We start from the raw sequence: 26,141 nt of genomic DNA, 5'->3' as shown, positions 1-26,141 counted from the left end.
TGCCGCTCCCCACCCCCAAAGCCTTAATTGGGCCAAAACCCAACAGACATCCTGATTCTCCTTCTAATCCCACCCCCACAGAATGGGCCAATCCCACCTCACAAGACCAGCTGTGGGTTACCTCTGGGCAACCAGGGTCCCCTCTGAGAAAAGGCCCTGCTCCCCCTGGGAGAGTTCATCTACAAGGACTTAGTTCAATTCTAACCCAGAACAGGTATTTAGCTCTGAGCCTTCAGAGACCCCACAATTCTAGTTCTGAACCATGCCCTCTTACCTACCTGTTCAGGCTGACGGGTTTCCCTGGCTCAGGATGAGTGTGGGGCACAGAGAAAAGAGGTCCTACCTGTCCCCTGCACCATACAAATGGAAGACCACCTCTCCAAACATTGACAGACTTTATTGTGGGGGGTTCCCACCTGGGATCCCACCCCCTTAAATAAAAAAGTGCATAGAAAAGAAGGGATTTAGAAACTTTTGTACAATATCTACATCCTGGGCCCCCAGGGCAAGAAGGGGGCGATTGCTGGGTGGGCTGGAGGGGTGGAGGCAGGGCCCTCGCCACCTGCATGCCCACATCCACCCTGAACATGAGGGTGGAGGTGAGATGCTCTGGGAGGGACGAGGGAGCCCCCAAGCTAGGGGCAAGATGGCAGCGGGGGGGCGTGGCAGGCAGCCACTGCTTCAGTTAAGGAAGCGACGGCAGCGCTTGGCGCCACAGTTGCAGGGCAGCTTGTTGCTGGCATCCTCAATGGGGAACTTGTAGTCATAGGTGAGCTCCTCACCACGCAGGATGCGGCGCAGGGCGAAGATGACGATGTGCTTCTGGCCCTCCACATGGATGACTCGAGAGAAGCAATTGGGCTCACACGAGTGGTTGATGAAGCGGGCGGCATTGCCATGCATGGTGGCGTCCACCACGTCAAAGTCATCCATGCGGAACATGTAGCACCCAATGCCCTACAGGGACAGGGTGGGAACGTCAGAGCCTCTGTTCCCATGGACCGCCCTGTTTCAGCTGCCTCATTCCCACGGCCTGGCAGAGCCTACCTTCCCATCATAGAACTTCTCCCGCTTGTCAGTCAGCACAGAGCGAATGACAATACCAGAGTACTCAATGACCATCTCGCCGGCATCGATGTTGCGCTTACAGAACAGGCCCCGCCCGTGGATGGCAGATCTGCAGGGTAGGATGGGCAAGGGGGAGGTCAGGGGGACAGAACCAAGGCAGCCCCGGACCCGGGCACCTGCCTGTCCACCCAAGGGGCATCCTCCCCACAACCCCACGAACCTGTAGACACCCACAGCCTCTTTGGATGTCTTCTTGAGGTGGCGAAAGCGCATGGCCATGGGCAGCTCCAGACTGGTGGCACGTCTGGTGGGGGATGGCAGTGTCACACAGGCTGGTACCCAGAAATAACTTCTCTTGCCCTGATTACCCTCTTTTGGGCCCTTCCAGACCACTCCCAGCACCCTGGCCTGCCTCCCATACCTGGTTGACCTGAGCTGCACCTCGTCCTCTTCCTCGTCACAGGTGGCTCCCTCAGGAAGCACCCGGTGCTGGGAGGCCAGGAAGTTGAACATGTCAAAGGTGCACTTGCTGCAGGTGGGAGGGAGGAAAGGAGGGAGGTTCGTAGCCATTCTCTCAGGAAGATGCTACCCATCTATTCTTTGGCCTGGGCCTGCTGCTGGTGGGGCAGGAAGAATACTGCTACTATTGAAGACACAGCAAAAGGGAAGAGATGGGGTTCATTCTTCTGATGTGGTCTCCAGAAACAACTTCTGGAGTAACCTAGTGTCTTCTCAGACCTCAGTTTCCAAGCAGACTAAATTTCCACCCTTGAGAACTCCTCTAGGGCTACCCGGACCCAGGCACCACACCCCAGACCTCTCACCGGAGATAGACCTCAGCGCGGGCTGCCCCATGGGGATTCAGGGGTGGCTCCTCCTGGCCCTCTCCCTGCTGGTGGTAGCGGAACTTGTAGTGCTGGCAGCGCTGAGCCCCAGGCAGCTGCTCTGCCAGGAAGATGACAGCATCGTGGTGGATGCCCAGGAGCCTTGCCCCACTCATTCCTGGGGAGAGTCAACGGTGAGGACACACTGGTCATGTCAGAGGCCCATCCTGTCAACTGGGAGTCATCCCAGCTCCCAGCATCCCTGTGGACCCCCCTCAATTACCACTGAAGGAGAGATGTCTGAGCCGGGCATGCCCTCGGGCCTCTTGCACCTTCTCAATCAGAGTTCTCCATGCCCCTGGGGAGAGGACAGGGCCAGAGCTGTCAGGATAATGTTCCATGGAACATCTCCCCTCCCTGTCAACCCTATCCCCAACTCACCTTCCAAGCTCTCTGCCTCCACGCTGAACCCATCCTCACTGCTGATCTCGAAACGCAGGTGTGGGCCAGCCCGTTTAGGGGCCTGGTTCTCTTTGTCCTCTGGGGATGGAGGCTCTTCCTCGGAGCTTGAAGCCTCACCTGGTCCCAGGGAGCAGATCAGAGTTGGGGAGGGTCACCCTTCCTTGACTCAAACGTCCCTGGCTCCCCTCTGCCTTCCCTTCCTCCTCGGGTACAAGCACAGTTACTAGATTTAATGGCCTTCCTCTTGCAATATTTGCCCAATGAATCCTACAGAATGGACATTATTTCTTCTAAAGGGTCTACAGTCCCTTTTCTGTAGGACGTGTTCACAGCTCACTCAAACTCAGTCTATCACGAATGCCCATCTACTCCTCATTCTTCTGAATCTCACACAAAACTTAAAATACTGGAGAACTATTTTGCACGTGTGTTTTTAAAAGTGGGCTTCCCTGGTGGCTCAGTAGTAAAGAATCTGCCTGCCAAGCAGGAGACACGTGTTCGATCCCTGGCTTGGGATGATCCTCTGGAGAAGAAAACGGCAACCCACTCCAGTATTCTTGTCTGGAAAATCCCATGGATACAGGACCCTGCTGGAGTACAGTCCATGGGGTCACAAAAGAGGTAGACATGACTTATTGACTAAACAACAATTTTTTTATGTGCACCCCATTTCTGTAAAGATTTCTGTAAAGATTACAGTATTATAAAAAGCCATACTCACAGAATCAAGTGTATGTACACTATAAGGGACTTCTCAAGGGCTAAAGAATTTAAAGCTAGAACAGACAGGCCTAGCTAACATAGGTGATGTGGATGTGAGAAAGAGGAGAGTCAAGGACAACTCCAGGTGTGGAGTCTAAACAACTGGAAGGATACAATGGCCACTGACTGAGGCAGTAAAGGTAAGGGAGAAACAAGTTTGTAGTGAAAGTTAAGAACTCAGTTTAGAACACACTGAGTCAGAGATCTCTCTTAGAAAACCTCCCCTTTCAACTTGTGGCAGAGATGGCAGGTGGGCAGCAGGATACAGGAGCCTGGCTAGCGATTTGGGAGCTATCAGAATTAGAGATGGGCTTTAGAGCCAGGAAGATAGACAAGAGCACTCAGGAGTAAGTGGAGATAGAGAAGTCAAGGCCAGGGTCCTGGGACACACCAAAGCTGACAGGCTAGAACAAAGAGGCACAACCAGAGGTGAGGAGAGGGCTGGAAGCCAGGAAAGGACATGCTTCAAGGAGGGAGGGATCCATGCACCAAATGATGCTATTGGCTCAAGCAGGATGTGGACTGAGGCCCGACTACTGTACCTAAGATGAGTGGGATGGGGGCAAATGTTTTGAATGGAGCACATTATAGGAGAGGCAGGACTCACATGGCCAAGCTTTCTTCCCATGTAACTTCTCTGGGCCAACCTGCCCATATGCCCACCCTCTGTCCCTAAGCAAGATTAAACCTAACTCTTGCTGTGTGACCCACATCATCTCCAAGCCTCCAAGTGCTCCAGGGTCCTCCTCTGACTTCCGCCTTTCTCCACCCTCACTTCCATTCTATTCCCTGAACATAACTACACAGACCAGTCTGTAGACAGAGGCCTCGCCCAGGCACTCTCTTACTGGCTTCTTTCTCACAGCGCTCATTCTAGGCTGAAGTGCGCTTGCTAATTACATGTCGATTTCCTCTAGCAAAATGTGTCTGGTCCCTACGGGCAGGGACATGTCTGTCACGGTCACTACCACCTCCTTACGCCATCTCTGACCCCTGTAAGTAGCCTTTCAGCTAAACAGTCTCAGTCTACTTCATTCCACTTCCCTATTCAGCAGTTGAGCTCTACATAATGGAGAAAATCCACACATCCCAACAGGACTGGGGCCACAAGAAATTCTGAGCCTTGGGCTGCTCAATTACCAGCTTACTTGGCTGGAGCCCACTCCCTCTCCCCCTGCCCTCCATGACCAGCAGAGCACTGCCCTTCCAGCTTCACTGAGTCCATCAGCCAGAACTGCTCCAAGTGCCCCATCCTGCATCCTGATGTCTCATTATCTCTGCAAGTACAGGCATAACTCGGAGATATTGCGGGTTCGGTTCCGGACCACCGCATTAGGGTAAATACTGAAATAAAGCAAGTCAACAAATCTTTTGGGTTTCCTAGGGCATATAAAAGTTATGTTTACACTACATTGTAGTCTCTTAAATGTGCAACAGCATTATGGCTAAAAAAACAATGTACATACCTTAATTATCGCTAAAATATGCTAACCATCATCTGAGCTTTCAGCAAGTTGTAATCTTCTTGCAATAGTAACAGCAAAGATCACTGATCACCGTCACAGACAATGAGAAAGTTTGAAGTATTATGAAAATTACCAAAGTGTGACACAGAGACACAAAGTGAGCACATATTGTTGGAAAAATGACGCTGATAAGACTTGCTCCATGCAGGGTTTCCAAAAACCTTCAATTTGTAAAAAATGTGATAACTGAAGGGCAATAAAACGAGATATGCCTGTACACCTTCCTCGTGTCCTCCTGTCTCAGGGGTCTCCAATTCAAACCTGACTGCCACAGCTCCTCCCACCTCCTTTTCCATCCATGAGTCCCATTCAACTTCCTTCTTGCCTTTGCTTTCACAGCCCTCACACAAAACCCCTGTGAGTTTGTCCCACCCTCCCCCCACCCCCGCCCAAGACTCTCAGCTGAGCTTTTTGGTGAGGTGCCTGGGCTTTATTCTGGCTTCCTCATCACCGCTGTCTTCAGTTTTGGACTCTGACACCACATCTTCCCCACCCTGTGCTACCTGTACAGATAGTACACCTTTCCCAGACCCCATGTGCATGGTGGCCTCTGCAGCAGCTGGGATGGCTGACTACTGCCTTCCCTGAGCCTCTGGACACCACTCTCCTCTGACTTCCCTACTGCTCTTGCCCTTCCTCTGGGTCTCAAGTGGGCTGAACCCTTTCTGAATGATCCCCAGAACCCCATCTTTGGCTTTACTAGGTACCTAACCCTCTGACCCTGGCACACAAAGTTCTGAAGCCCTTCCTTGGCCTTTTGGGGACACTGGACAGGCATGTGTTTATTTCTGCCACAGGCCACAAGCTCCTAAGGGTATCTCTGCAACCCTAGCACCTCGCCTCAGGCTTGTATCCACGTTGAGTGTGCAAGGTGCAACACCCAGGGAGTGTTTAAAGTGGACCAATTGTGTATGTCAGTTACTCAGCTGAGACCAGAATGGGGGAGGGAGGCAGTGAGAGGGAGAGGCTGGTCCCTACCTGAGTAGTGGTGCCACTGGGACTCAAGCAGCAGGTCAGGGGGACCATCAGGGGCCCTGGGAGGACCACCTTCGGGAAGTGGCAGCAGAGGGGACCGGTCCTGGAGGGGCCTGTGAGAAGAGACCTGTCAGAAGGAGGAAAGGACAGCGGTACCAGAGCCTCCAGGGAAAGGAGGCTGGCCACTCACCTCGGGCTTTCCCCTGCAGTGGGCTCCCCAGGATCACCCAGGTCGAGAACTCCACGCACGGTGGGCGTTTTCATCCTCACTCGGCTGAACCTGGGGTAGGGGCACCGTAAGAAGGCTAAGTGCCTTCCTTTGCCCACCTCTCCCCCACTCCACAGCCTGGCCACACTCACTCACCCACTGCCACAAGGCCCTGGACCCTGGGAGGGGTCCTCCAAGGACTCTCCATCTTCCTCCAGCCGGGGAGTCTTGCTTGGCGGAGGCGCTGGTGGAGAACGGCCAGAGAAGGTGGACACCCTTTTGACACGGATGGCCTGGCGGGGCGGGCTGGGGGGCCCACTGCTCAACACCAGCGTCAATGGAGGGGGAGGTGGGGGCGGGGCAGGGCGGACCACCCCTACCACTGGCAACACACCCAGCAAGGGTCCTGGGGGCAGAGTCCAGGAAGTGGGGGCTGTGGGGGGCATGGGAGGGGGCAGAGGCGGTGGCTTCACTGGGGTTGAGACAGGTTCACCCTCCCCCGCCATCTTTACAAACACCTGCCCCAGCTTGTTGACAAGGATGATCTTGGATGCGGCAGGTTTCGGGGGCTCAGGGGCAGGGCCCAGGCTCAATACCCGGACCCCTGGGGGTCCAGGGAGCCAGGCAAACGTCCGGGTGGGGTCAGCTGGGTTAGGGGGCAGGCCCTGAGGGGGCTGGCTGCCGTTGGCCAGAGGAGGTGCTGGGGGGAGGGGCTCCTCTCTGGGTCCAGCACCCCCCTCCCCAGGACCCCCTAGGTTCTTCAACACAAAATCCACGATTTCTGACGGCAAGTCCTCAGGAGGTCGGGCCCTGTCCCCTGTAGCCCCGATGATCCCCGCCCGGCCTGCTCCTGGCCCTGAAGGAGGAGTTCCCTGGCCCCGAGGCTGCTGGACTGCCTCGGCCTCGCTGTCGGTGCCATCATCCACTCCATCCAGCTGTTCAATGCGGGGGGCTCCGGGGAGGGCACCGGGGACCAGGGCAGGGCCGGACACCACAGTCACAGGGAAGTGGACGTAGCGGGGGGTGGGGCCAGCCTCCTCCTCTGAGCTGTCCCCCGGGCCCCCATGGCTGCTCCCCCCGGCCCCCGCAGCCACGATCTCTTCCTGGAAGGGCTCAGTCCCCAGCAGGCTGGCCGCAAAGTCCAGGTCAGCAGCACTCAGTCCTGACACCACCTCCATGTCCTCAAAGTCTGGGCCCAGGTCTTCAGGGGGTGGTGGAGGAGACGGGGCCCGGCTTGGGGGAGCCAGCTCCCCTGAGGTAGGTGTGAGGGCTCTAACGACTGAGGTAGGAGGGGGCACCCTGAGCTGAGGAGAGGTTCTGAGAGGGGGAGAGGCCCGCCGTGAAGGTGGCAGCCTGGAAGCCAGAGGGCTGGGGCGACGGGAGCGTCTCGGGGGAGCTGGGAAGTCCGGGTCTCCCACTGTAGGGATGTGGTGGGTCAGAGAAGATGGACTTCCTGTAGGGGGAAGGGTTAGTGTCAGCCAGGAGTTCCTGCCTCACCCTGCCCCACCCCTCCCCAGGACTTCCAGGTACACACCAGGGGAGGGCAGGGGTCCAAAGGACACACCCCCCAAGGGCCTCCGGGATGGTGAGTAGTTGGGCACTTTGATTCGAGCCCCCGAGAAGGAGCGGGGAGCTGGAGGAGGGGCGCTGCTTGGATCCAGCCGAGGTGGGGGGTCCGGGTTCTGAACGGGTGGGTGGTGCTCAGGAGCTCTAGGGATAAGGGCATCTGTATCTGGCGGGGGGTCCACATGATCTGGGGGCTCTAGAGAGGCAAGAGAATGGGGTGGTGGGTGGCGGGGGCTCCTTGTGAAAGCCTCTGCTCACACAGCTTTCATTCTCTTGAGGCACCCACACCTCCGTCTGGCCCCTGACCCGGGCACAAGGTGCTTGCGTTCCCAGTCATGGCCCAGATCTCAAACCTCTCTGACTTCTGCAAAACCTCCCCATACACCTGGCTCAGAGTCCCTTTGTGACCCCCTCACCCATCCTTGGCCATTTCCTCACTTCCTGGATGCCTGCTGTTCCCTCCCAGATTCAGGCTCCACGCAGGGTACGGCCCTCCCTCCAGCACGGCCAGTCCTACCACTTTCTTACTGGCGCTGCACATCCCAGCCACATCAAAGGCATCCACCCCATCCTGGCGCTTGTGGCGCCCCGTGACCTGGCTCCACCCAATCTGTACACGCTGATCTCTGCTGCCTGCTCCCAATGCTCCTGTGTTTCCAGCCAGGGTGGCTGTACTCTCTTTCCCCTCTCTCCATGTTGTGCTCCAACCCAGAACACACACCTTGCCCACAAGCTTGATCCACATCTCTCCCTCCTCCCACTGGGCCCACCAGGACCCCTCTCTCTACCAGTCCTTGAGCCCATTCTGTGCTTCCTGCCAACCAGCCCTAAGCGCTGGCATGGAGGGGAGGGTGTCAGTTTGGGAAATGAGCGGGTCTAGGGTTAAATCCTGGCTTCACCACTATGCCCCCTCTAGGATGTACAAAGGAGCTTATCCCTTTTTCAAGGGGCTGCGGGGAGCATAACACAAGCACGGAGCCCCAAGTCAGGTGGCCATAAACGCTCCTTACATTTGTCCAGAAACTGCCACCCTCACAAGCAGTTAGTGTGCACCTGCCTCTCTCCTCACTTCCTGGCACGAAGTTAATCTTAAGCTACCACCACTACAACACACAGAACAATGGCAAACGTCCTGGGATTTCGTTAGGGCACAGGAGAACAACGCTTGATGGGTAGCTGTTTGCGGAGGGCAGCACTCGGGGAAAAAATGCGTGAGCTCCAAGGCCATACCTGAGGAAGGGGCAGGACTGTGCACAATGGTCTGGTTCTCTTCTGCTGCCTCCAGGTGAACCGGCTCTTCTCTTGGCCCCCATGGCCGATACTCCAGGATCCGGCACCGATACCAGCAGCGCCGCCGAGCATCTACCGTGCTCCAGTACAGACGGGAGCACCTGGGGCGGGGGGAGGTGGGGGTGGGTGGCGCGTAGGACAAAAGGGACAGGACAACTTGGGAAACAAGAGCCAGCCTTGGAAGCCCCCAGCCCCACCAACACCCCTTGGGTTGCTCACTGGTAGCCAACGGGGAAGAGCCGTCCCTCACAGTCTGAGAGGTCAGACAGAGTGCCCAAGGAGTCGATCCGAATGGAGCCTATGGTACAGGTGGGTGGGAGAGGTCAGGAGAGCGGGCCTAGGCAGGGTCAGGAAGATGAGGGGAGAGAGCAAGCTGCTTACCAATGAGTACATTGATGGCATCAGGTTCAAGCCCCGTCAAGAACTTTCGCTTGAAATTGATGCCCTCAAAGTCCACGTAGACTCGGCGGAGAACATCAAAACCGTCAGGGTTCACGATCTCCTGGGAGGTGGGTGGCAAATGGGGTTGCTGGATTGGTGAGGGGGTGAGGGGGATGTGAGGGAAGGCTTGCTCCAGAGACTGGTCAGTCAAGGGGCTTGACTAAAGGACTGGGGGCGGACAGCAAGGGAACAAGGAAGAGACACTAAGAGGCAGCTGGGTGAGGCTCAAGGGGCTACGGGGCTCCCTGAGAGGAAGAAGAGAGAGAGCAGTGGGGCAGTGTGTCCCCAAGGTGAGGGCCCACCTTGCCATCCAGCAGGTCTGTGTGCTTCTGGCAGAACACTTTCTTGTCATCCTGGAAAATGCAGTAGCTGGCCCGGGCGCACATGAAGTGGAAGTTGCTGAGACAGGAGGAAAGGCAGCAGCCCACCGTGGCACCAGGCTTCAGGCAGAGTTCACAGCGCTATGGGCAGAAGGGGCTGCTAGGCGAGGAAGCAGAGCCTGACACCCAGCATCGCTGTCCTCAAAGACTCCCTTGGGCCCCTGCTGAGCCTAGCACCTCACAGAACAACAGCACGTTACTCCCCACCAGTGGCATCCAGGCCCAGGCACACATCAAAATAAGCGCAGACTCCTTGAAACAGAGTTGTAGCAGGAAGAAAAATAACAGGAGCTGAGATTTCCTCACGCTGTTCTAACGTGGAGCCCATATTACTTTACTGAACCCTCACACCTGCCCGCTGTGGCAGGTCTCTCTCATCCTACTTCCTGAGGGTGAGCTAGCGGCACCCCACAGAGGGGGGTTCCCACGCAGTACCTCACCTCACAGGGATGGAGTAAGAGGTCAATGCCACACAAGCCTAGTAACAGATCATCTAACTTTTAGTCTCCGAGGCTTCAGGCCCCCATTAAGCGAGAGAGCACAGATAGGAAAAGACTTGCTTTTGCTGCGGCACTAGAGTCCTGGACAGCCAAAAGAGGCACCAAGGACAAGCTGCGGCGGAGACTGCGAAACCAGAGCTGTCTCTCCTTGAGGTGGGCCCCACCCCAGCCCCCGAGAACTGCCCCCTCTCCAGGCCCGCGCCCTCACCATCTGCCTCCCTCGAGCCACAGCAGCATGCACGTTCTTGAGGGAGCCGTCATTTTCTTCAAACACTTCGGCTGACCAAATGGCACAGTTGACATGTGTCCACTCATTCTGCCCAATGTACAGGAGCCGTCCCGCCTCCTGGGGGCAGAGTCATGGTGTGAGGGGAAGAGTCAGAGATCAGACCCTGCAACCTGGGTCTTCACGCAGTAGCCCTCACCTTAGAGTCTGCATCCCCGTATTTGAGGCAGAGCGCACACTGACGGGGGTCCTCCAGGTGTGAGAAAGCAGCTGAATCCTTGCCCTGGAAAGCTGGTAGGGGTGTGGGAAGGACGGTCTAAGAATGAGGACCTGGAGCCTGGCCCACCAACTAAGTGATCAAGCTTCTAGCCCCAACTGCCCAGTACCTGTTGAGGGATCGCCTGGAGGCTGCCCTGATTCTGGGGTCTCTGGTTCCTGCTGCCTCCACTGAGCATAGACGTGGTCCAGGGATGGGGGCAACACCGCATTGGGAAGGACTCCGCTGTGGACAGGCAGGGTCAGCCTCTGACACATCTATCGAGGGGTGCTGGACTGGGGCCCACCCATAGTATCAACCTGATTATGCCATGAGCCCCTCTGTCCTCTCTCTACGCGAAACTTCTCTCAGCCTTCCAAACAAGCCAGACCCTCTCGTGCCACCTTTGCCACATAAAATACTGTTCTCTGTGCCCAGAATACGTCTCCTCCACTTTTCAGCTTAGATGTCATTTCTCTGGGAAGCCTCAGACCCGAGGCTCCTAGGCAGGCACCTCCTCTGAGCTCCCACAGCCCCTGGGCCTCCCCATCAAAGCCCTAACTGTCCAGGTTATCAGTGCCTGCCCAACCCCCCAAACATGGCTTGCCCACTGCTGTCCCCAACACCACCTTGCATAATGTACAGCCAAAGTAAGAATTAACCACACAATATGAGTCTCTGCTCATCTAGAACCACTGGGGACTCTCATCCTGGTCCCCCTGCCCTCCAAGACCCTAACCCTGCTCCATGTCTATTCTCAGTCCAGCTAGACCCTGGATTCCCAGGCGCCCCTGCCTTTGCCCTCTCTTCCTGGTTCCCCTCCTGCTACCCAGCCTTGCTCACTTGGGCAGCCGGGTACTCCGTCGCCAGTACTTGGGGTCGTGGGCGTCGAACCAGCCGAACGCAGACTCTAGCAGCTGGGGAGCAGGTTAACAGGATGAGAAAAACTGTCTTCCCCAGGAGAGGTGGGGGGGGGGGGGGGGCAGGAACCCACTCTCTCTTCCCTGCTACCATGCAAGTCACCCTCAGGGCGGCCCCCAAAGAGCTCACCTTCAGAAGGAGCCCCTTGGTCTGGCCTCCAGCCCGGCGCTCCAGCATCTCTCCTTCCTCAGAGTGCCTCATCAGGATGCTCACCACGTCCTCCATGAAGCTGTGCTGTAAGGCGGTTTGTCAGGACCCGAGCCCCCACCCCAATCCTCTCCCCCAGGTGCGCAGCGGCTCCTCAGTGTACCACTCACCACAGACTTGTAGTGGCCCTCCTCGAAGCGCCGGCTCACAGCGTGCAGGTCGCAGGGCCCTGGGTGCAGCTGCTGTCCTTCCTGCCCACACTGCAAAGAGGGGAAGTCAGCAGGGCTCGTGCTGGGCCGGGCCCCTCCCGTCCAGTCATCCGGGCCCGCAGACCTGGGCGCATAGCAGCAGTGGGCCTGCCACCTTGGAGCTCAGCAGGCCCTGAAGCACCTGGCGCAGGCCCCCCTGTAGGGCCCCACTCAGGGCCTCTCGCCAGCGAGGGTGTGTGGCCCCAGCACACGGCCCACAGGTGTACAGCACCGAGTCTGGCAGCCCTGAAAGGATCTCGTAGTCTTCATCTAGAATAGCCAGAGCAGGAAAGGGAAAAACGGTTTCAGTGACGTGGAAGTTCTCAGACCGCCCCAGGTCACCAAGAACATTTCGCTGTCCCCTGAGAGCCTGCAGCAAAGGGCAGGGCAGGGCTGAGGCCATGCCCAGGCTTCTGCCCACTCACCTGAGAGCCCCTCACACTTGGCGTGCACCCAGTGGTCACACTGTGCACACTGCATCATCTTGCTCTCGTAGTCATTGTCTTCGTAGCAGCGTGTGCAGATCGGGCAGTAGTTTCCTGGAGCAAGAAAAGTCAGAGGAGTTGGTGCCATGAGCTGCCCTCAGCAGCCTGGCATGGAGGCCAGCTGGCCCACGACTGCTGCACAAGCTGCCCTGTCCTGCCCCACCTGGGTCCCTACCACGCCCCAAAGGCTGGCTAAAGATAACGATGCTCTCCTAACTCTGCAGCCCTAAGGCCTCACAATGCAAAGAGCCTTGCTAAACCTGCTGCTTGAGCCAACGAGGAAGCCCAGGTCTTCAGAGAGCTCAGCGGAGACTTAAAAGTTCTAGGAGGTACTGCCGGGACCACCATGAGGGTGGGGTCCAAGCCCTCCACTCCCACTGTCCTCAGAGGGGCCGTGTCCCTCTCTTAAGTACTAGATGGGCTCCTACAAAAGAATACTTTGAATGGAAAGAAAGGCTCCAGAGAAGAGAATGGAGAAATACTAGCAGAGAGAATCTCTTCCAGCTGCTTGTCTAGGAACCTGGCCCACTCCCCGGTGGCCCCCGGGGCCCCGGTCCCCTGCCAGGTCCCCACCTTTCTCAAAGAGCTGGGTGCACCTGGGGCAGAGGCTGTAATCTCCCGACCACTCGACGTCCCAGTTCTTGCCTGGAGTCGCCCCACAGCTCTTACAGCGCACGCAGGCTGAGCAGATCTGGAGGGGCAGGACAATGTTAGTGGGAGAACATAGACACCAGGCTGGAGAAGTGTGAAGTGGGGAGGGGCAAACAGGAGTGGGCAGGAGACAGATGCCGAAGGACGGGTAAGGGGAACAGGTGTGCGGGAGAGGTGAAGAGGAGGATGGAGAGGCAAAGAAGCAGGGCAGGAGAGAGATGAAGTGTGGAGACCGGCAGAGTGAGACGGAAGAGATGAGGCTACAGCAGGGGACTGTGAGCTGGGGACTACGGAATCCATGAGCCTGTAAAACCATTACATACAAATTCTGCACAGAAATCTTGTCTGTGCAAAATTCTTAAAGAGGACATGTGATGCTTATCAAACTCTTAAGAGGACCTCCACCCTCCCATCCCCAAGAGCCCTGGCCTAGAGCAATCCTGGGGTGGCGGCGGCATTAATTAGAGCTCCAAAGCCAGAGGAAGGGGCCTCATCTCTCACCCAGTGGCGCCGTTTGCGTGTGGCCCGGGTTGGGTAGCTGGGCCCCAGACAGGCTGGGTGATAAGCATGGCGGCAGCGCTCACACTCCAGGAGGTGCTGCAGGATATCGGAGAAAGACAGCAATGGCAAAACCTACTGGCTCAGAGACACCCCTCTCCTCCATGCCACCACTGCCACGGCCCTTGTGCCCAAACCTTGGATCCCCGGCCTTTGCGCCCACAGACGTGGCAAAACTTGCAGCGGCGGCAGCACCAAGTGTCATGATGTTGGGGCAGGGGCCGCTCGGCCTCCTCCAGGCAGAATGGGTGGAAAGGGTCACAGCAGACCTGGCAGAACACCAGCTAGGAGTGGGGAGAGTGAACAATGGGCAGAGTGAGGGGCCAGGAGGCCAGGGAGGGTGACCCTGTTTAAAGGGCCCAAACACCAGGCAGTCAGGGCTAACGGAGACTTAAGGGGAAAGGGATCCAACCTCATGTAGGCCTTTGCTGGCACACAGCAAGCACACCATGGGTGGTCCCCCTGGCACGGAGGTGAGTACGCTTAGGCCACCCATTAGCCACACGTTCTCCAGGTCACAATCCTCCTGAGGGAAGAGAAGATGCAGAATCAGAGAGCAGCCAGCAACACAGCAAGATCCAAACTTAAAGCCCAGAGTTCTCATTCATAACCAACACGTTTCTTCCCACCAGAGTCCCCACCACCCTATGCCATACCTTAAAATCCACACGAACCCGGTGCACGCCATCTGGAGACTTTTGTTTTCCAGTCCAGCCATTGGGAAAAGAGGCAAAAGGGCCAGGGGCCAAAGCATCCTAGAGAGGGACAGCGGTGCTAAGAGGGCTGCAGCCCCACCATTTACCAACTTCTCACTGCCCTCTCCCCAGCCTACGCCACCCTGCTTTTTGCCTAGATCCTACTTGGCCTTCCAAAGAGAGATGCCTGCTTCAGTCACTCAGAGCCTGTCCTCTGGCATGGACACACTACAGCACTCAGGTGAGCCTGTGACCCTGACTTGCCAGGAAGCTCCTTGGGATGGAGCCACGCCTCACACGGGGCTCAGGTTCTTGGTGTAGGGGCTATGCTGACCTTGTCCAGGCGCCTTCGGGCCTTGAGCTGCAACACAGGCTGCAGGGTGGGTTTGCGGGGCCGACTCTGCTCCTCTGGTTCTGGCACTGGCAGCTCTAGGCAGGACACAGGAGTGGTGAGGTTCCCCCTTTTCTCTGTCCCATCCCCACTCCTCGACCGCCCCCATGTGATTTCCAGATCCCCAGGCCTTTAACAAGCCCAAGTCCATGAGGATGACTTGAGCCTTGTTCAATAACCTACTGAAAACCTCCCGTACCCGTTCTCCCTGCCCACTAAAACCGCCCTTCTCTTCACTCAGTCACTCTCCTGGAGACTGACAGAGCCTTGGGTTGGGGAGTCCTAACTATTCCACACACAGGACTGATAGCGAAAGCAGCAAACAATTCATACCATTCTCCCGGGGGGTCCGACGCCGAGGAGCAGGGGGACCCCCGGGCTCTGAGTCATCCGAGTCCTCGAAGATATCATAGGAGGGTCGCTGTTTGACGCAGCGCCGGGCTGACTTGCGCTGCAGTAGGAAGGAGTCCTGCTCCTCGGGCCCTGGGGGGGCCACCACCTCCTCCCGGGGCCCCCCAGCTCCCGCCCCCCGGCGTGGGCCTGGAGGACCAGGGGAGGCCTCAGGAGATTCATCGGAATCCCAGGGCAACAGCGTCTTCACTATCGTCCGGCCTGTGGGAACAGGGGACTCAGTAAGATCTGAGCTCAGCCAAGGACGTGGACACTAGGATGGAGAAAAGCCAGAAAAAAGCGGGGCAGAAGAGAACAAGTACAGGAGATACAGAAGTGCACGATGGGAACAACGACAAAGGTGCTGGACTGCAAAGACACAGGGAGGAGGGCAGAGAAAGACATGGTTTCCTCTATACCATGCATCTCAGTAAGACTGTGTAAAGAAACGCTTCTCAAGCCTCGTTACCTTTTTTGGCCAGCCGTTCCATCTTCCGAGCCTCTATCTTGTCACACTTCCGGTATCTGGGGAGGGGAGCAGCACGTCACCAGGGTAGGGGACTGGTGGTCTGGGGGAAGAGAGGAAGCTCTCCACAAGGATGCCAATCCCACTGCTCTGCTGGGGCAGGAGGCCTGGGTGACTGACAACCATGGGTGGGAACGGAGCCTGCGCCCCAGCTACTCACACACAGCACTGCTTCTTGGTGTTGGGGCCCCCAAACTTGGGCTTGTCCAGGCAGTTGACACAGGAGCCACAGTCCTGCACACGCAGGCAGCCCCGACAGTGTCCACACCGTGCCATCCGCATCTTCTTGCCGTGATGGGAGGGCAGTGAGCGCCGAGGTGCATGTGCCAGGGTCCCTCCAGACCCTGCAGGCTCTGAGTCTCCCCCGGGCCCTGCTGACTCCACCTTTCCCGGCTGGGACTGGGATGGGACGCTCTCAGTCTCAGATGCTGACGACGTATCTAGTGCAGTGGAGAGGTGGGAATGGAGCCACAAAGCACAGGAGTTCTACCTCGGTCCTCTGACCTCCCCAAAATCCCATTCAACTTTCCCACCATGCTCAGACTCCAGGTGCTCCCAAGTCCGCTCTAAGATCTAGCATTCCAACCCACTTGCCACCTTGCCCAAAGCACTCTACTCAGTTGCCATTCTCCCAGGTTCTTGATTCCTTCACTCACCCCCAAATTTGGCACAGCTGTCAAAACTTCCCCACAACACACCCGCCCCTACCCTCTGCGTTGAGGTCCTGCCGATCCCGGAGAGGGAGAGCACTGAGGCGAGGGACGTCTTCGGGCACCATGGCCCGGGCCTGACCCAGGGCCACAGCAGCATGACGGCAGACATGTTTGATGCGGGGTCCTTGCACAGGGGACTCAGGGCCCTGGTGGAAGGAAAACCAGGAATACCTGTGGAGAGCTGCCCCTCATACTCCCTCTGCCAGTCTTACCCAGAGGGCCTTCTTCCCACTCCATACCGATGGTCTCTCCCTCTTAGTTTCCACTGATTCATCTTCCGACTTGACAGAACCTCTATCTGGGATCTGCTTGACAGTCCCCACAACCTCCTCCATCTGCCCTCCAGGGCTGGGCTGGTGGGGGAATAAATAGGGTCAGAGGCTGGAGTGAGGACAAATGGGGCCAGGGAAGGAACCCAAGAAGCTGGGGGACAGGGGAAAGGCTGGCTTGGAGGGTTCCCTGCAATGCTAGGTGTCCTGAGAGCCAGGAGGTAAAGGGACTGCAGAGAATTGAGCCTGAGTGACTGGGTGCAGGGGCCTGGCCAAAGCACCATGCTCACCGGCATCAAAGACGCCACTTTCTGCTGCTGCTGCTGGTCAATCTTGATTAGCTGCACCTTGGCTCTCTTGAGGAGACTGAACATTTTCTCCTCCACACCAGACAGTGGTAAGGACCCCAGGCCTGCAATCCGGGCCTTTTCCAGTGGTGGCGCCTGCTGTGGTGGTGGCTGCAGCTGTAACTGTGGCTGCAGTAGTGACTGCTGTGGTGGTAGTGCTGGGGGCAGCAGCTGGGTTTGCAAGGCCTGTAGGGGCTGCTGCAGCTGAGTGTGAAGCTGCTGCCCACTGCTTGGAGCTGGAGCCCCAGGGGAGGGCATCTCAGCCTTAATAGGAGTGGCGACCACAGGGGCAAATCGAGGCAAGCTGAGGTGGTTCGTGCGGCCCACTGCCCGCGGCTCAGGCTCAGCTGGAGAGTCATCGGCAGGAGGAGGCTCTGGCTCAGGGGCTTCAGGGGCCCCAAGAGGAGGAGTAGTAAGCACCGATTCGTAGATCTTCAGGTGGGCTTCACTTGGGGTAAATTGAGGGGCCCGAAGGAGCAGGGGCCTCCGGGAAGGAATTACAGGGGCAGGAAGTGGGGGTGGGGCCGGTGGAGGAGCAGGGGGAGGAGGGGGCAGTTCCCGGGTCAGTGAGGTCCAGCGAAATGTGGGTTCCCTTAGGATGGACCGTCTCTTCTCAGGGAGCAGGACTGGGGTAGATGGAGGAGTTGGGGCACGGGGTGGAGAAGGGGCTGGTGCTGGTTCCTGGGGGGCCGGTGGGGAGGCGGCCGTGGGAGGCCGTAGAGTAGGTGAGACCTCCACCTTTGGGGGCTTGGGGGGGTCTTCATCCATAAATCGCCGGGGTGTCTTGATGACACGGGAAGAGCGGGCACTCACCACAGGCATAATAAACTGTCGGATGTTCTTCAGAAAGGTGGTACTTTTGGGGGCCACAGTGGGGCTGTCTTCCAGAGGGCCTCCTGTGGCGGTGCTGGGGACTGGAGTGGGAGGAGAGGTACCCTCTGGCCCTGCCCGAGCAGCTTCCCGCTCTGCCCGCTGGCTGGGAGTCAGGGGAGGCCGGCCCCTCTTTCGCGAGCATGTAGCTGGGACCACGGGAGGAGGGGACTCTTCCTGCTCCTCAGGGGCACGAGGCGGTGGAGGGGATGGTGGGGGTGGAGGAGAGACAGGTGGGGGGGGAGGGCAAAGCGGGGACGGAGGAGATGCTGAAGGGGGTGGCAGGGATGGAGGAGGTGGAGGGGCTGGAGGAGTCAGGGGTGGTGACGGCAGCTTTGCCTCTTCCTTTTCCTCGGCTAGCACCATTGCTTCCTCAGCTACAGCTCTCTCTTCCTCCTCATCTTCCTCTTCTTTCTCCTCCTCTCCCTCCTCCTCCAGCTTCTGCTCCTTCCTCCAGCAGGGGCCCTCTTCTTGCCCAGATCCAACTCTTCCCTGGGGGGCATCCTGCCAGCTTTCCTCATGCTGATCTTGACCCTGACCTGATTCAAGTCCCAAGGACAACTGTCCCATCTTCATTTTTTTGGCCTTTGAAACAAACTTGATCACGAGGGGGAGCCGGCCTCGGCCTCTGCCCCTGCCTCCACGGCCTCCTCGCCCAGACTGTCCTCCACGCTTGGGGGTCCCAGGGCCTGGGCCGGGCCCCTCCTTGCACTTCCAGCTGCCAGTTCGGTGTTTTACTGGAACAACAGGAGGTGGGGGCTCAGGTTTGGGGATTGTCACAGCTGCTTCTGCCACCACTACTGCTTGTTGCTTCTTCCTGCAGGGGCCTGCTGGCCGTCCTGGGGGCCGTCCCCGAGACCGACGGGGGGTGGAGGACTCACATGCCCGGCTCCGGGGGGCTGGGGGTGCCTGGGCCCGCCGGAGAAGTTCAGTCAGTGCCTGCACCATCCGTTCTGTGCCCTCCTCACCCCGTTTCCGGGCAGGAGTCTTTGGGGGTGTAGGAGCCACATCTGCTAGGCGAGGAGGCGGAAGGGGGGTCGTCTTATGCTTGCGGCCCCGACCTAGGGGGGCTCGACCTAAAAGGAGAATAGGTGTGGGGAGATGGGTCAAGCTGGCCCTGCAGACAAAGGAAGACTCCAGGAGTACAGGGACTCTGACTTGTCTGCTTCCCCCACAGCCCAGCCTAGCTGGGGCTTTGACACAGAACACACTTGGTAACTGATGGAGACTCTAGAGCAGGGCAGAGCTAACACAAAAAGCAAGAGTAACATTCCTATAAAGCTACAGAGGTAGAGTTTCCCCGTCACTCACCTCGCTGGGATCGGAGCGCAGAGCGCAGGGAACTGGGGGCCACATCTTCATCTGAATGAAAACCCTGAAACTCCTGATTTAGGGGACCAGGGGTGGAGGGGAGAAACAGCAGTCAGTGCCAAAGCCCTTGTTTAGCCTGATACTCAGGTATTGAGGAATATCCCCAGCTTCCCCCTTAACGTATCCCTATTTACAAGTGAACTAAAAAGACTAGAAGGTGAAGGGGAAAAATACACAATCTCTTCCCAGGGATGGAGACAGAACGTATTTTGAAATCGCATCCCCAGTTTCAGACCACACCAGCACAAGTCATCAGTGGACCACTGGCTCAAAGGGAACAGAACAGGGTCTAAGTCAGACAGCAGCCACTACCCTAATATTCTTTCATCCTCCAACTCAGAAAAAAGTAGAAACTCTGTCTATACCCTCTCAAGCTGTTGTTTCTCTCTGAATGAAAATTGGGAATTGGGGCACCCAAGTGGGGTGTGCATGTGTGTGTATTAAGTAGTTTATCATATTATGACCTGCTGTGGGCACTCAGGTGGCTACAAACCGTCCTAAGCAGTACAACCCACACCTTGAGCCCTTTCCGAGACTGGTGATAAATCCTGAACTGAACTCAGACCTGCTGGAGTGCCCAGTCTCACCTACGTCCCAGGTCTCTTGCACCTCTGCCCCCAAGAAGAAGCCCTCCACCATTGTCCCCTCTCTCCACTTTAGTCGGAAGAATTGGGGCACTGGTGAAATGTGATGTGTCGGAGCTTATGAGACCGGGTGGGGCAGCTTGCAGGTCCACAGCCTAGGTCCACCGGCTAGCCTGCGTCCACTCAAGCCACGCTTCTGCTGTCAACCACCACTGGTTGGGCACGCAGTCCCATAGCCTCCTAGCCCAAATCTCTCCAGCCATGGCTTTGCCAACTACCAAGAAGGATCAGCCCAGGACACTTCTGCAGGACCTGCCTCGAGCCGAAGTGCTCAGCGGCAGCTCAGGCTTCTCTATCCACTTTCAGAGGCCTCTTCCACCGACAGCTCCGCACAGCCTACCTACCTCCTCCCCTGCCTATTTCCAGGGCCCTTTCCCTCCCCCAAAGCCCTGAGGACTCCGCTTCCCCATACCACCCCTCGGGGCCACCCAGACCCCTGGAAGCCCCCTGCCTCCGCCCCGCCCAGCGCTGGGGACGCCTCCGACTGTCTCACCTCATCGTCGGACTCCCCGTCACTGCTCTCCTCCTCCAGCAGGCAGCCCCGGCTCAGGCCCCAGCCCCGGCCCCGGCCCCGGCCCCGGCCCCGCTGAATGCGCGGGCCGGCCCACAGGCGGCGGAGCCGGCGCAGGCCCCGGTGGAGTCCCAGCAAACGGAGCAGGGCCGTGTCCTCCCCGGGCTCGGCTCCGCCCGGCCCTGCCGCGCCGCCGCCGCGCCGCAGAGCTACCCGCACTCTTTCGGCCCCGTTGCCCCGTCCGCCGCGGCCCCCGCCCCCGCCGGAGCCCCGCGGCCGGCCCGGGAAGCGGCCCCGCGCGGAGCCAGGCCCGGGGCAACTGCCGCCGCCCGCCGCCGCCGCCATCTTGGCACCGTGAGAGGGGCCGGGGAGGCGGGGGGAGGGGCGGCCCGTACGCAGGGCCGGGGGGAGGGGAGCAGAGGAGGGGCGGGGCGGCTTAGGCTCACGACAACAACCAGCGCCGCCGCGGGGCCGACACGAGCCGGGGGCTGGGCCGGCCGCGCGGGGCACCACGGGAGCGGGAGTCCGAGGCCCGCCGGCTGGTCACCCTTAGACCGCACCTAAAGAGCCTAGATCCCGCGTCGCGGCGGGAGAGGGCGAGGCGCAAGGGTCTCCGGGAAATGTAGTTCGAGCGCCTCGCTCCTTCCGCCGCGAGCTAGGGCCGCGAGAACTGGGACTATGGGAGCCTGAACCGGCCCAGAGAGCCATCTCCTGGGCCGCCGGGAGATGTGGTTCTCGCCCCAGACTCCTCCTATTGTTCTTGTCGAGACCAGCGGCCCGCGTGAACTACCACTCCCAGAGTGCAGCGGGCCTTGGACCCTCAGGGACACTGGGAGATGAAGTTCGCGACTGCAGGAGGCATGGGCTGGGTAAGGGGCGGCCGCCTCAGTTTGGAGTTTGACCCGGCAGCCGCTCCGTATGGCGTGGAGGGAAGATACTGGAGGGGCTGCGGCCTTTCGGCTCTTGTGCTCCGGAAAGGAGTCGGGTGCCTGAAAGCAGAGCATAACATGCGTTCCTTTCGAGCCCCGGGCTAGACGACCCAGACTCAGACTTGGTGCGCAGTTGCTTGCTGTGAAAGAGACCAGTAACTTGGGTTCTCACAGCCTTTCCACACAGGGCTTGCCGCGAAGTCGGTCTGGACACCACCCTGTCCTCGCGGCCCGCTGCCTCGAGGGAAGGATCAGAAGCCCCGGGAGACGGAGGAGGTGGCCGCCACGTTGAACCACCAGGGGCCGCTACAGGACTAAGGGCAAGGCTGCCCCCGACGCGCAGACGAAAAGCTGGACTCTACTTTCTGGTCCCGAGAGGAGAGCACAGGAAGCTTTATTTTGGTGATGAATCGCCAGTCCTCGCACAGTTAACCGTCATTCGTGCAAACTTCACTGCCCTCACCCCACAGGGGCTCTCTGGCCCAGGTCCGCGGCCCGAGGCCGTCTGGGAGAGGGCTCCTGGCTCCCTTCCCGCGGTGCTTCTTGAAGCCGAGTTTGCTAGGCTGCCGCAGCCGCGGTGCGGAATCAGAAGCCTGCTCGCCGGCCCGTCTTTCATTCTTTAATTGTAAGCTTGGCTGAAGCCAAAGAAGTTACTGACGCCCCGTCAGGTGGTGGAGGAAGAGGGCCTACTGGGAGAGGTCGAGGCCCTAGATGGCCTCGAGGAGGAGGAGTAGAGGAAGGTGGAGCGAATGGTCCATCCCGGCGGGAGCTGACTGGGAGAGTGGCCACGCATGTGCGCCTGCATGGAGGCCAGGCTGGGGCAGCCGGCCTGGCACAGAGGGCAGCGGTAGGGTGCGGCCCCGTGCGTCCGCAGGTGCTTGGTCATGGCTGAGAAGTCCCGGGAGCGCTGGGGACACAGGCTACAGGAGAAGGGCTTCTCTCCTAGGGAAGGTGGAGGGGAAGGCTCATGAAGGAAAAAAAGGGGCGTGAAGGCTCGCCTAGGGGTAGGTAGGGGCAGCTGGGCAAGGTTGTTGCTCGGGAGCACGGCACTCACAGAGGGACTTAGGAGCGGGCCCACTGGAGTTTGGAAGGAAGCAGTTTGCACAGGGCAGGACGCCCGTACCTGTGTGGACACGGTAGTGCGTCTCCATCTGATGTTTGAGTGAAAACCTCTTCCCACAGACAGAACAAGAATAGGGCCGAGACCGAGCAGGAGTGGGTGGGGGAGGGTGTGGGTGAGATGGACGGCTTGCGGTGCCGACCTGACTCACACAGGTTGCTAGTTTACCTGTGGGAACAAAAGGCAAAGGAGGGCAGGGCTGGGATTCCCAGAGCCGGGTCACTGGAACACTCAGGCTGGGGCCATAGTGGCGCTGAGGCAAAAGCACCCTCACTCTACTCACCTGTGTGCCTGTGATCAGACTCTTCCGGCTCCCCAGGGCTGAGCTGTGTGGGGCCCTGGGGGAGGGAACCTGGAGGGAACAGAGTGAAGCAGGCGCCCTGCTCAAGCTGGACTCCTGGAGCCCTGGCCTCAGTCCCAGCCTCGAGACCACGTTACAGGGTGCATGCCAGGCAGTGAGGGGCTTACCTGGGGTGGGGCTGGAGGAGGCCAGCTGGTTCTGGCTCCAAAGGCCTTTATGGAGGTTTAGGGGCAGTGGGATCCTGGGGGTGGGATGGGGAAGAGTTACAGCCTTGGTTACACCTGGGATCCTGCAGATCCCTTTCTGGGGAGGGAGGAGTCATAAGTCCTCTGTGGGGCCTGGGCTTTGGCTTGCCCTGTGGTGACAACTTCTTGTCCTACCACAACTCAGGAAATGTATAGTAGAGATAAGAGATGTGGTACCCTTCCACCCATCACTGCTGCCTCTCCTGAACCACTCCCTCCCAGCCAGAGGTCTTCCATAAGCCCTTCGACTCACCTCTGGTCCCGAGGCCAGACCTCTTGCCAGGCTCCAGTCATAGGGATGCTATGGGAGAAGGGAGTGCCATATCTAGGTGGCAACAGAAGGATGCTCCACAGGGCAGGCTGGCCCTCCCCCAACCAAGGGGCCTCAGCCCACCAAGGGCTGGGGGTGGTGCCAGTTTGGAAGGAACCTGCTGGGGGAAGGGGGCCAGGGAACTCCCGCAGACTTTCCTCAGAGCCCTTTGCACTGTCCCTCAACCACATGATTACTTCTTGCTTCCCACTGACTCTGCCATGGCCAACAAGGGCTTGGTGGAGTTGCTCCTTTGGTTTCATCTGCTCCCCTCGACCCTCCAGAGTTGCCTCTGCCATGTCAGGGCTCTCTCTTGGCGGCCGCGGCCTGTGCAACGTCTCCTGCTCTTTCCCACCAGTTCTAACAAACTTCTCTGGTCTCTGCTTCTCCCCAAAGGCCCCCACGCCTCTCATCGAGTCCCTTGTGTGTTTCTCTAGCTCCTCCTGTTGGTTCTTCAGCCCTGGACCCAGCTCTTCTCTAGCCATGTCCCTTCGAGCCCTAATGCATGCCTCCTCCAGGGACTGCACCCCCAGTGTTCTGGCTGCCTCCTCAAGGGGCCCCAGTTCCCCAGGATGCAGCTCTAGACTCTCCCCGTAAACAAAGTGCAGAAGTTGGGCAAAGGTGGAAGGGCTGATGCCTTTCACCACAGCCCAGTGGCCCCTGCGACCCAGTTGCTGGCTCACACCTGCCAGGACCAGGCTGTGGGCAGGGAACTCCTGGCTCCCCACTGTGATCAGGGTATCACATAGTGCTGGCCGGAGCCTGGCTGCTAACCGTACCAGCCGATCAGAAGCATAGGGACTAGGCAGTCTTGTTGGGGACAGGGGCATTGTGCCTTGCCTTGGTACCAATCTCAGAGGTTCTGAGAGAAAGGCCACAGTGTAGGGTCCGTGGTGAAAAGGGGAGGGAGGAACCGCATACTCAAGCCTGTGGAGGTGAGGGAAGAAAGTGAGTTGCTGGATTTGAATCAGTTCTCTGTCCTGAATGGAGCAGAAAAAATGACCCAAGAGAAAACCCGAGGCTGTTCAGAATCATAGCAGGTGTGGAGGTGGTGAGAGAATGGAAATTAGACCAAATTCAGGACTTAAAAGAACAAGGATTGCACATTGAAGAGCTATCTCAAGTAGTGGATAGATGGGTCCTGCCAGTTGGCAATGTCTGACTTAAGGGAGAGCAGAGTTGGCAATGTCTGACTTAAAGGAGAGCAGACACTGATATTTCTGCTTCTCCAAGCTCCTCTGCAGGGAAAGACCCCCGAACAGGCCCCAGCTCTCATTCCAGACAGGATCACCACAAAACCCAGTCAGCCCTGTAAGTTAGGGGTGGAGCTAGACACAGTTTCATGGGAGTTTAGAAAGCCAGTGTGTCCTCCTCCTGCAAGCCTGTCATGTGGGGCTGAGGGTCCTGAGAGGAAAAAAGGGCAGCAAGATGGGGTCATAGCTGCAGAAAGCAGGCTCAAGGCATCAACTGATCATCTCCCTCAGGATGAAACTTCTAGAAACCATCCTCAGAGAAAGAACTGGAAGTGACCAAAAGCTCCCATGCAGTGAGATAAAGAGAGCAGGTTGGAACCCACAGGAGAGAAGGCTCCTCACCCAGGGATGGAGAGATGTCGGAAAAGGCTTTGACCTTGGAGGAAGCAGGCGAAAGGGAAATGGAAACTGTGGAGGGAGAGGCTGTTTCCTCTCAAGATAAGGATAAGGAGACAGTTCAATTTTGTTTTTCATAAGCCAAAAGTGAAGATTAGAAAGACAGAACCCAACAAGGCAGAAGTTTGTCACACATCAAAACCACCACCTTGGCTTTTAAGAAGAGAACTGGGAACCCAGATACAAAGAGACAGACCTAAGTGTCCCAGAGCCCAGCAGGCATATTCCTAAGTGTAGGCTCACCCTGAGTACAGATCCCGTAGAGGGAGGAATTACTACTTGGACACCTCACAGGGAGGGGTACAGGCTGGCAGGAAGTGGACAGAAAGAGGAATGTAATGGGAGGAAAGTCTCAGTTGGGGAGAAGCAACCACTCACCGGTTGTAGCTTCCTCCTGGACACCGCATGCTCTGAACTGCTGCTGGGGCTCCTGGCCCCCCTACTCTGGAGCTAGCCCCGCCCCTGACTTCACAGTCTTCCATTGGGTGTCCCAAGTATCAGTCTGCCACAGTCCCCCAAGGGGTGTGGTCTTACACCCCTGGCTGAGCTTCACCCCTCCAGGAGAGACCACTCCTCTCCTTCCAGAACTCAAGCATTCTGCCTCCTGACCTCTGGTCTTATTTCATCTGTGAATTTCTGGAGTCAAAGAATTATATCTGAAGCAATAAGAACTTTGGGATAATCAGACCTGCATTTGACTCTCATCTCTGCCATCTGCTAGTTGAGTCACCTTGGGCAAGTCACCTCTTTGAGCCTCAGTTACTTCATCTGTGAAATAGGGATAAGCTCTGCCTACCTCATTATGAGGTGGGGTGAAGATGAAATGACATGATGTATGTGAAAGTGGTTTCTCAGTACGTAGCATCATTCAAATAGTATTAGTTCTGTTTCTTAGAGGTGTCAGTAGAGCTCTAGCAGCTGGAAGCTCTTTATACTACCTCAAAAGTAAAAAGGACTGAAACATCTGGATTCTAAGAAGAGAGCGAAAGAGGGCCAAAAGCATGCCTCCTCCTCCCTCTCTCTGACTTGGTACTGGGAACCTTCCACTCCTCTGTGGGAATGACCCAGGCCATCTGGGCCATCGCTGGGGACAGGGTATGTGAGTGACTCAGATCCTCCCATCACGCTTTGAAGGGGGCAACCCCAGGAAGGGCCTGCGGTGGTCTCCAAAGAGAAAAACTTTTCTTGGGCTGGTGACAAATGACATTTCTCTGAAATCAGGACTTGCGGGGTTTCTTTGACTTCCTGCCCAGGGGATGAAGGTCCTCGGAGATTTGCCCTCTTTTCACAGTTTAGCACTCCTTAACCTGGGGAAAAGATGAGGTCTGAGAGACTCACATTTCTTTTTGTTTATTATTTCTTGCAG

At 57.8% G+C, this 26,141-nt stretch overlaps 2 protein-coding genes across 10 annotated transcripts; both read right to left on the bottom strand.

Annotated features, from left to right (window-relative positions):
* Positions 1-378: 378 nt before the first annotated feature.
* Positions 379-20,587, bottom strand: KMT2B (lysine methyltransferase 2B). Of its 7 annotated transcripts, XM_060398499.1 has the most exons (38): positions 20,204-20,587; positions 19,007-19,079; positions 18,577-18,771; positions 16,769-18,432; positions 16,449-16,562; positions 16,205-16,355; positions 15,657-15,936; positions 15,440-15,495; positions 14,914-15,192; positions 14,524-14,618; positions 14,151-14,249; positions 13,907-14,020; positions 13,632-13,778; positions 13,438-13,533; positions 12,859-12,976; positions 12,226-12,339; positions 11,886-12,070; positions 11,723-11,812; positions 11,535-11,639; positions 11,328-11,401; positions 10,615-10,730; positions 10,428-10,519; positions 10,211-10,348; positions 9,425-9,583; positions 9,063-9,210; positions 8,901-8,979; positions 8,622-8,782; positions 7,360-7,587; positions 5,982-7,278; positions 5,808-5,897; positions 5,621-5,730; positions 2,334-2,471; positions 2,176-2,250; positions 1,893-2,070; positions 1,490-1,597; positions 1,289-1,372; positions 1,048-1,177; positions 379-957 (listed from the first exon to the last, which is right to left on the bottom strand). In XM_060398499.1, exons 1-38 carry the CDS (start codon positions 20,564-20,566, stop codon positions 682-684), a joined length of 8,019 nt encoding a protein of 2,672 aa, XP_060254482.1. In that variant the 5' UTR covers positions 20,567-20,587; the 3' UTR covers positions 379-681. The 7 variants fall into 7 exon arrangements, with proteins under 7 accessions (XP_060254482.1, XP_060254481.1, XP_027833179.1 ...); XM_060398498.1 differs by having other exon boundaries at positions 16,769-18,771; XM_027977378.2 differs by having other exon boundaries at positions 9,063-9,183; positions 16,769-18,771.
* A 925-nt stretch (positions 20,588-21,512) lies between these two features.
* On the bottom strand, positions 21,513-25,187 carry ZBTB32 (zinc finger and BTB domain containing 32). Of its 3 annotated transcripts, XM_042230809.2 has the most exons (6): positions 25,154-25,187; positions 23,070-24,053; positions 22,739-22,812; positions 22,554-22,622; positions 22,274-22,438; positions 21,513-22,092 (listed from the first exon to the last, which is right to left on the bottom strand). In XM_042230809.2, exons 1-6 carry the CDS (start codon positions 25,180-25,182, stop codon positions 21,815-21,817), a joined length of 1,599 nt encoding a protein of 532 aa, XP_042086743.1. In that variant the 5' UTR covers positions 25,183-25,187; the 3' UTR covers positions 21,513-21,814. The 3 variants fall into 3 exon arrangements, with proteins under 3 accessions (XP_042086743.1, XP_042086744.1, XP_042086742.1); XM_042230810.2 differs by lacking the exon at positions 22,274-22,438; XM_042230808.2 differs by having other exon boundaries at positions 22,274-22,812.
* Between the last annotated feature and the right edge of the window lie 954 nt (positions 25,188-26,141).

This window comes from Ovis aries, chromosome 14 (assembly GCF_016772045.2).
Source record: "Ovis aries strain OAR_USU_Benz2616 breed Rambouillet chromosome 14, ARS-UI_Ramb_v3.0, whole genome shotgun sequence".
Taxonomy (NCBI): Eukaryota; Metazoa; Chordata; class Mammalia; order Artiodactyla; family Bovidae; genus Ovis; species Ovis aries.
This window is presented reverse-complemented; position numbering and strand designations above follow the sequence as displayed.

What these genes read in the sequence shown, in the direction of transcription:
- KMT2B (XM_060398498.1), bottom strand. Translation starts at nt 20,566, where the DNA reads ATGGCGGCGGCGGCGGGCGGCGGCAGTTGCCCCGGGCCTGGCTCCGCG. An exon ending in GGAACGGCTGGCCAAAAAAG is followed by an intron (nt 15,193 to 15,439) that starts GTAACGAGGCTT and finishes CTGTTCCCACAG; the next exon opens with GCCGGACGATAGTGAAGACG. An exon ending in CCAGCAAAGGCCTACATGAG is followed by an intron (nt 13,779 to 13,906) that starts GTTGGATCCCTT and finishes CCCCACTCCTAG; the next exon opens with CTGGTGTTCTGCCAGGTCTG.
- ZBTB32 (XM_042230808.2), bottom strand. Translation starts at nt 25,182, where the DNA reads ATGCGGTGTCCAGGAGGAAGCTACAACCG. An exon ending in CCAGGAGGAAGCTACAACCG is followed by an intron (nt 24,054 to 25,153) that starts GTGAGTGGTTGC and finishes TCACCTCCACAG; the next exon opens with GCTTGAGTATGCGGTTCCTC. An exon ending in GCACTACCGTGTCCACACAG is followed by an intron (nt 22,093 to 22,273) that starts GTACGGGCGTCC and finishes CACCTTCCCTAG; the next exon opens with GAGAGAAGCCCTTCTCCTGT.